Source organism: Archocentrus centrarchus, unplaced genomic scaffold (assembly GCF_007364275.1).
Source record: "Archocentrus centrarchus isolate MPI-CPG fArcCen1 unplaced genomic scaffold, fArcCen1 scaffold_36_ctg1, whole genome shotgun sequence".
NCBI classification, from domain to species: Eukaryota; Metazoa; Chordata; class Actinopteri; order Cichliformes; family Cichlidae; genus Archocentrus; species Archocentrus centrarchus.
In genome coordinates this window covers 1,144,086-1,153,744 of record NW_022060263.1, presented here as the reverse complement: position 1 = coordinate 1,153,744, position 9,659 = coordinate 1,144,086, and the positions used below count along the sequence as shown (strand labels likewise).

At 36.3% G+C, this 9,659-nt stretch overlaps 1 protein-coding gene across 1 annotated transcript; it reads right to left on the bottom strand.

Moving 5' to 3' along the window:
* Window positions 1-1,988: 1,988 nt before the first annotated feature.
* On the bottom strand, window positions 1,989-4,265 carry LOC115776699 (uncharacterized). The gene is made up of 4 exons (XM_030724461.1): window positions 4,195-4,265; window positions 3,836-3,940; window positions 3,219-3,426; window positions 1,989-3,076 (listed from the first exon to the last, which is right to left on the bottom strand). Exons 1-4 carry the CDS (start codon window positions 4,236-4,238, stop codon window positions 2,612-2,614), a joined length of 822 nt encoding a protein of 273 aa, XP_030580321.1. The 5' UTR covers window positions 4,239-4,265; the 3' UTR covers window positions 1,989-2,611.
* Window positions 4,266-9,659: the final 5,394 nt, after the last annotated feature.

The window sequence follows — 9,659 nt, the reverse complement described above, 5'->3', positions numbered from 1 at the left end:
CCTAACCCCAGTAACTGCATGTCTTTGGCCTGTAGAAGGAAACCCACGCAGACACAGGGAGAACATGTAAACTCCACACACTGAGAGGCCTGGGCCAAGGTAGAGTTGAACCCAGACCTTCAAGATATTATTCTAGCTGTGAGACAGCAGTGCTAACCACCACACCACCTTGCTGCCATGCACTCACCATGAACGTGAGAGTGAGTGGTTGTCTGTCTCTCTGTATTGGCCCCGCAACAGGCTGGCGACCTGTACAGGGTGTACCCTGCCCCTTGTCGTGTGTCAGCAGGGATAGGCTCCAGCTGCCCTGCGACCCTGAACAGGATAAGTTGAAGAGAATGGATGGATGGATGGATGTTTGAAATACACAAGTGCACACATTCGTTCCACAGTAAGGCCTAGTGCAAAGGTGAAAATCAAACAATCTCAAATGAGAGCACTGACATAGAGTCCACTGTGGTTCACTGATTGATCATTTGATATCATGTCTAATCAGTGAACCACATTCTAGTAAAATGTAGTTAATTTTTTACTTTACCCCTCTTTTCTCCCATTTTTCAAAAATTACAACCACAAATCCCACTCAAGTGAATTTGTTGATATGGCAGAGTCAAGGTCAAATCAATACTGGCAATCATTTCGATTCAGTTACTAGCCCAGTTATTACTTTGCATTTTAAAAGTGTTTATAGTTCTTTAGGAAATTTGAACTCACAAGATACTTGATTTTCTCCTCACGTCATTCCAAAATTTCCAGCTGGCTCATAAGCATGTGCTGAACAGCACCGTAGATCTACATGTAGAATGATGAAGTGTACATGTGTACATACATACATATAAACTTGCTAAAGGCAGACCCAGTAGCTACATAGTGAAATGGAACTGGTCAGACATTTAACCCAGTCATCAAACTTTGACAAATATGGCAAAACAAAATACAAGTTGATGATTTCTGAACAGCCACTGAGGATCTTAAATAGGCCCTTTAACCTCTCCACACAAATTCATAGATCCTTACCTTTTCCATCCATTTGAAGGAATTTGCGGTAGCACTTTCTATTACAGCTCGGTAATAATGTGGTAATAAGGGGGTAATAATGGGGTAACAAGCTGGAAACAAAAGGTAATAATGGGGTAATATACAGGACATTATCATCCAATTACCAAGGTAATTACCAGCTAATATCCAAGTAATACCACTAGTAACAACAGCGAAAAAGCTGGAAACAGAAGGTAATAATGATGAAATTTAACGGTTATTGCCATCCAATTATCAAGGTAATTACCAGCTAATATCAAGTAATACTGCTGGTAACAACAGCGGTTACAATTGAGTAATATTCCACTGAAATTTATGTAAATGGATCGTAAGGCCCCCAAAACTGATGGTAATGCTGTGGAAACAGAGATATGCCCATGAGGCTAAACCCTTTAGTAATAGTAGCTTAAAAATGTGGTAAAAATATTGTATGGAGATAGCAATAAGGAAGTAATGTTTATGCATTTAACTTTTCATAATTTTTAATAAATTGTAATAAACGCAAAATTATGAAGTAATATTGGCTAATGTTTTAACATAATAGGATGGTATTACCATGTTATAAGGCTTGAATTAATTATACCTTAGGTTCTCAGCATTCTGCTTTGCTTAATAGCCTAAATATTATGCTTAATGCTTTGGCTTATTAAATGGAAATATTTATGGTAATTTCTTTGTAATAAGCAGGAATCAGGGCTGCAAAATGCAAAACCGACTGTTTCTATGCAATAACCTATTTAAGTAAACTGCAAAAAGTGTGAGCATTATCTGGAAATGCTCATGGTAGTTTCTGTGTAATAAGCAGGAATCAGGGCTGCAAAATGCAAAACCGACTGTTTCTATGCAATAACCTATTAAAGCAAACTACAAGAAGTGTGAGCATTATCTGGAAATAATGGTGGTAGGTTCTGTGTAATAAGCAAGAATCAGGCTTGTAAACTGACTGTATTTATTGCCAAGTTAATCACTGAATAAAACAAAAGTCAAGAGTTCTGATGATGAACTGGAAACACATGGAAAATGCTAAACTACCTGTTTGAAAAACATTAAGTATTAGATTTAAAAAAATAAACATGCATAAAACACTCATTAAAAGCTCGCTGGAAAATAACTGCATTGTATTTGTTTGAGGATCACAATATTAAGCATAGCTAAGAGGTCTATTTAAAATAGTTTTTGAAATTGCATAGGAGTGTAGAAGATCCTCTGTCACAGCACATTTTATATCTGGATGACAATGGAATACATATTTTAAATGTCCAATACACAAAAACAAAATGCCATCCATCTATGCATTTTTTCCAGGGGAGCTGGACCCTGTCTCAGCTGTCATTTGCGGGAGATGGGCTACACATTGGACAGGTCACCAGTCTGTCATCGGGCTAATGCCGAGACGAACTATTCACATTTACAACTAGGGTCAATTTACACAGTCAGACCTAGAGCTAATCACCAATTTATCTAACCCCATGCATGACTGTGGGAGGAAGCCAGAGTAGCCAGAGAGAGCCCACACAGATCTGGAGATAACATACAAACTCCATGCAAAAAGGCTCCAGCCACAGGGGTGATGTTATTGTACTGGATGTATGGCTCTTATATCCTTGAAAAGGCGACCAAGGGGTCCATTTCTGTGTTGTCTACCCAGCCAGTAGTTCCACTCAATAAAATGTAGGATCTCTCTCAGTGACTTCTCAGTCATGTTGCCTCTGAAACGGTACACCTCTTGCTTAAAGGTTCTCCAGGACCTTTCTATATGCTGGGTATGTGCTCCTGTAGCAGGGTGAACAAAAAACCTCTGGTGATTGACTTGGTAGTGTATATACCCATGTTGCCTCAGTCTGCAGTAGGAACGCCAAGAGTCACTCAAAATTGTACTTGCAGGTCTAACATATCGCTGTATAATAGGAAGTAGTCTTTCAGAATTTCGTCTGCGAACAAATTTCAACACAGGCCTCCTTCTCCGTTGATTGACTTCCAACAATCCAAAAACCCAGCCTCTCCTGCGCCAAGTAGCACCAAATCGCCCGCGTGCATACTGAAAAATTAGAAGTTTTTGGAAAGAGGACAGTGTTAAGGCATGATTTATTTGCAGTTGTCTGAACAACAATTTCATAGATACAGATGTACCTATCACCATTATTCACCAATTAATATCTTAAATAAATTCATATCTTTACCTTTCTCTTGTGACAAAACTTGCTCTCATCAATGACAACAAAACCATGTCTTCCACCTATTCTCATTTTCCCCCTCCTCTTCAGGTGCTTAACTGCTTGCACACACACCCTCCTTAGTGTCTTGGACATCTTGGACAAAGTGCGGCTGCTTCCACAGACTCCCTCTTCAATTAAGTCCACTTGCCTCAGTCTTAGCCCTTGTGCAAACCTGCAGCAATGTAGTAAACCTATATGAATAATGTTAATGTGATATTAACACAGTTTATTACTGACTTCTTAATCATGTAAAAGGTGTTACTGTTATGTCACATGTATGAAATTATTATAAAATAATAATGTGGTAGAATAGAAGGGATATTACTAAAGGTGGTTCTACACACTACTTAATCATGGGGTGTACTTAGTTAGTACTTAATTTTCATATACTGCTTCTTCATTTTTGCGTAGCTTTTATTAAATAAATAATGAAATGTTGTTGCTGCTCATTCAAGGTTGCATTTACCTAATTTTACAACAGTTTGTGTTTAATATTATGCTATGAGTCAAAATAGTTTACTACATGCAGTACATATGTACTTACTGTTTATCATGACTATATGTATGTCTGTGTAACAAACCTATGCATGAACATCATCCAAGAAGTCAAGGAGGAGCGAGAGCCTGAGAAAATAGACCCATCTCTTATGGATTTGGACATGAATCTATTATGTCTTCGACACACCCTTTGAACAAAATATGCCATTTGGTAAAACATAATGAATACATGAATTAATACATTAAATATCAATAAACAACAATAATAATATTTTAAATTTTTGTGACTGTGCTGATTAGCTGATGGTATTTTACAAAATGTCTTACTAAAGTACTTTCAAAGTACTCTCCAAATGCAAATAACTAACCTAGAAATGTGTAATTCAGGCATATGGAAGACATAGGTCAAATTTAAGAAATTTATAGGAAATCAAGAACTTACCAGCGATATCCATCTCTTGTGTTGCCACCTTTTCTCATTTTCATTTTTCTTTCACACAGAGAGCATCTCTTCTTTTTGAGAGTAATTTCAGTTTTTTGAAGCCATTTTATAAGTACAAGCTTCTTCTTATTTCCCCTTGTGTTATGTTTAATAATTTTTCAGCGGTGTTCATGTTGAATGGACTGCAAGTCGAGTATGAATCAACATACTGGCGCCAGATAGTAAAGCAGCTGTCTGGTCCGTCAGTTAATGGTCCCCCATTCACTCTGCTTCCACGGCAGTAAGAAAAGTAAATAAAAAATAATAAATAACTTCATTCTTTAAGTGCAAAAAGCAAATTTATTTGGATTTATTGTCAATTTAGATTCAGTTAAGTGGGACAATGTACCCTGTTTTCGTTACAGCCGTAGGAGTGCCTGTGCATCACTTAAATCTTCCCCTCCAAACTAAGCTGCTGCTGGAAAGAACCGGCTGCCAGTAGGTGGCAGACTGCGGTCTGGTGGGAATATGCACATTTTCTTTTATCTCTGGAGGAGAGAGAAAGAAGAAGTTGCGCCAACGCCACACTTTGCCTCCTTTTTGGCGTACCTCACAGTTCCAAGCTGGCAAAAAACCACTGGATTACAAGAGTGTCTTTGGAATAAAATCGCCATACTTTCTACTGTTGTAAGGTTGCAAGGTAAGAACATGAATTCTTAATATTACAGAAAATTATGCACATTTTTGTCTTTTTTTGATAACATGCTGTGATGTTTCGGGGTTGGCACATTTTTATTATATATATATATATATATACATACATACAACAAAGGAACTAGTTTGTGTCAGTCTGAATCACTGTGTGGTTTATTTTGATCCTGATAATTGATGTTTTGAGGTTTGTCAAAAAATACTTGATATTGGACCATTGTGTATATGTGTAGACCCAGAGGGTTATTGGTTTATAGTCAGGTGTATTTCCTGTATCCTTATTTAAAAAAAAAAAAAAAAGTTAAATTCTGCACTTTGTATTTGCTTAACTATATTACTGGCTCATTATTAACGATTGCCATTAAATATTCCAAGTTACCAGTAAACCATTGAATGTTTCCAATACAATATTCTAACATTTCAGAGCTATGCCTTTAAGAAGAAGGTACAACACAGCCAACCAGGTACATCCATCTGTGAGTGCTGATGGCAGTGCTGGATCTGCACAGGTGGAACAACTTGACAATGTAGAGGGTAAAGGAGAAAGTAAGTATACAATCTTATCCACAAGCATTAATTGACTACACTCATGTAGGCTTTTTCAGTATGACACCTTTAATGCACCAGTATTTATAAATCACTACCCCCTAATTCTATACTCCTCTCAAACTTCCTACAGTTCACTATTAAGTCTTCAAAAATACAGGGGGAAAATACCTATCATTACTCATTTTTGTAAGCGCAAACTGTCATATATGTTAAAAAGCATTCTGTTGTAGAATTTGACTGTATTCACAAGTAAAGTTTGAAGCAAAAGTTAGTATTTATTGGCAGCCATAGACTGAACGTACATATATTTTAGAATCTGCTAATAACACAACAGTGAAGACACCGAAATAATTTAATTGTTGTAGAGAAGAACATTATGGAAAAGAGAAACTCAAACAAAAACCCAACAATGTTGCCATACATTGTATAATACAATTAAAACATCAAAATTGATTCCTTGGTTTCATTGTATCTAAACATGTCCTTTTTCTTTTGTTTTGTGATGATATATATTTTTTTTACATTATAGCGCCAGGAACTCCATCTACATTGGCTCCAACTGCTACAGCAATAATTCAGCAGCTAAGAGACAAAATTACTGTCCTTGAAGATGAAGAAATTTCCTCAGAGAACAGCTGAAAAAAGCCTGGATACATCCCTACTACTTCAGGTGAAACACAGAAATTGTGATCTGCTTTGATTGATTGATAATTTAAAATGCAATATGGCTTATATATATATATAATATATATATATATATATATATATATATATATAAAACAGAGGACACCTACAATCTAAAGCCTCATCCATTTTTTAGAGTTTATAATCTAACCTGTTGAAGAACTTCAACTGTCAGTCATCTTCCATCAGTCCGGTCAATGAAAAAATGGTTTGTTTTTAGAGTCGTGGCCAAAGGCTTCAGCAGTTGCAACACTAAGAAAGCAAAATTTATTTGCCAGTAACAGTTTTTGAAAAATATGAATTGCTTGCGAGTTAGCACTCTGTGTTGACCCTGCGACAGGCTAGCGACCTGTACAGGGTGTACCCTGCCTCTTGCCCTATGTCAGCTGGGAGAGGCTCCAGCCCCCCGTGACCCTGAAAAGGATAAGCGGAAGAGAATGGATGGATGGATGGACGGACGAATTGTTTGTGATAGATTTTCACTGTGTCATAGACACATTTATAAATAATTTAATATAAACATGTAAAAGTAGATGGATACAAAACTTTGTGCCATTGTCACAACTTTTGATCACAACTGTATACTCCACTTGTCTCTTTTCACAGTACACTTTATTTTATTTTTTATTTATTTATTTTTACAATTCTCAGCAAAACGACATCATTCCCCCTCAAGTTCCAGTTCCTCAGATTCATCAGCCTCAGACTCTGAGTCGTCTTCTTCACCGAGTGACGGGAAAAAGAGCAAGAAGGCCAAGAAGAAGAAGAAGAAGAAAGTGTCACAGTTTGCAAAAGAAGTATGTTATGTAGCAGTTAACATTCTTTTTTACATTTTTTTTTAGAAAATGTCAGATTTGCTGACACAGTCATATAGCTATGTGTCACAGTGAGTTCTGTCTTGTATGACTGCTCAGTTGTGTGATTTAACATTTTAGGTATTAAGAGTGTAAATATTGGAAACAATTCAACACATATATACTTACTTGTTCATGCCTCTGGATGTGTTGTGATTGTTTTGTTCTTGGCTTTTACAGTGAAACACCCAGAAGATGTCAAACACAGGTATATGTTTGTTCTTAAAACATTCAAGAAAACACACAGCCTGAACCGAAGTTGTGAAAAAACTCAACGTGGATCGAAACACTATTGCCTACACAGCCGTCATTGCTGAAGTCCTTTTGTAGCGGACAGCGAGGAGAAATGTAGGGTTCCACCCTTTACTGGCGGCTCACCTCCTTAAGTATGCAAAAGAGGTGAAGGTTTTCCTTGATGATGAGCCAGAGTTAAGAGCAAGAATAGACAAAAAGAAAAAAGAGAGAGAGTTGTTGCCCATCTCTTACAAAATCAAAGGGAATTAGGAAGTTCTTCTTGCTTTTTTCTATTTTTTTGTCACAACCTTTTGAGAAAATGTTTGCAGTTTTAACATGAATAGTTTAAGTTAATGAGAAGTCTGTTTTTTTCCACCTATTTCCAGGATTGGATGATGGTTTTATTAATTTCTTTGTGATAACTATTCATGTGTGATAAGTTTTTCTTTGAATATTACCCATAAGAAGTGAAACCATAGGGTTGTTTTATTGATTTACTTTGGTTTATTTTTTCGCATGTCTTTGTGTTGTTGATTTTGGTTGTTTGTTTGTATTTTCATTTTGTAATCCTGATCTCATATCTTAGAATACAATATTTCTTTATTTACTTATGTTCAGGCATTGATCAAGTTATCATTTTATAAGGTTGCTTCAAGTTTATCCATGTTTGTGTTATACAGACATTGCTTGTTCTTTAAGGAAAATGACAATAAAACTGCAAGTTCATGAAGGAATTTGGTCAGCATTTTTAGTTTAGTATATGTAAACAAGCAGAAATTTCTTCTTGTAATCTGATGGTTTTTGCAGTTATTGCTATAGAACCTACCACCATTATTTCCAGAGTAGATGCTCACACTTCTTGTAGTTTGCTTTAATAGGTTATTACATAGAAACAGTCGGTTTTGCATTTTGCAGCCCTGATTCCTGCTATTACACAGAAACTACCATGAGCATTTCAGATAATGCTCACACTTGTTGCAGTTTACTTAAATAGGTTATTGCATAGAAACAGTCGGTTTTTGCATTTTGCAGCCCTGATTCCTGCTTATTACAACACAGAAACTACACCATGAGCATTTCCAGATAATGCTCACACTTGTTGTAGTTTACTTAAATAGGTTATTGCATAGAAACAGTCGGTTTTGCATTTTGCAGCCCTGATTCCTGCTTATTACACAGAAACTACCATGAGCATTTCCAGATAATGCTCACACTTGTTGTAGTTTACTTAATAGGTTATTGCATAGAAACAGTCGGTTTTGCATTTTGCAGCCCTGATTCCTGCTTATTACAAAGAAATTTACCATAAATATTTCCATTTAATAAGCCAAAGCATTAAGCATAATATTTAGGCTATTAAGCAAAGCAGAATGCTGAGAACCTAAGGTATAATTAATTCAAGCCTTATAACATGGTAATACCATCCTATTATGTTAAAACATTAGCCAATTATTACTTCATAATTTGCGTTTATTACAATTTATTAAAAATTATGAAAAGTTAAATGCATAAACATTACTTCCTTATTGCTATCTCCATACAATATTTTTAACCACATTTTTAAGCTACTATTACTAAAGGGTTTAGCCCTCATGGGCATATCTCTGTTTCCACAGCATTACCATCAGTTTTGGGGGCCTTACGATCCATTTACATAAATTTCAGTGGAATATTACTCAATTGTAACCGCTGTTGTTACCAGCAGTATTACTTGATATTAGCTGGTAATTACCTTGATAATTGGATGGCAATAACCGTTAAATTTCCTCATTATTACCTTCTGTTTCCAGCTTTTTCGCTGTTGTTACTAGTGGTATTACTTGGATATTAGCTGGTAATTACCTTGGTAATTGGATGATAATGTCCTGTATATTACCCCATTATTACCTTTTGTTTCCAGCTTGTTACCCTCATTTTACCCCCTTATTACCACATTATTACCGAGCTGTAATAGAAAGTGCTACCGAATTTGCTGAGGTTTAATTGCCTCGACCGGCCTGTCTGTCTCACACGAGCAGCCGTGTTTACCACTTTCCAGCTGGTTAGGGTAACTGATCCTAGCAGCACTGGGTTCAATGCATTTTTCACCAGCATTGGTGACCAAGGGAGCACTGGGGAGAAATTATTAAAACTTGGTGAGAATGAGGTTGACTTCATGTTTTTCAGATCATGCCAACACTGCGGCTTCATGTTTTTTCATAGGGAAAAAAAATTACTATATGTGTTGAAGTACTCTAGATTTCAATTCTATGCCAAAAAATGTAACCACCATGTATTATTCAGGAAATTTAATAATTCTTACATCTATATGTATGTTTTTTGTATTAATGGAAACCCTGTAGAGAGCTATCTTTCCAATCCTACCAATGGCTGGACAAAGCTGGGCTTAAAGGCAGCACAGAGGTATTAATCATGGCTTACTAATAATAGAGGATGGGGTCTACCACACCAGTC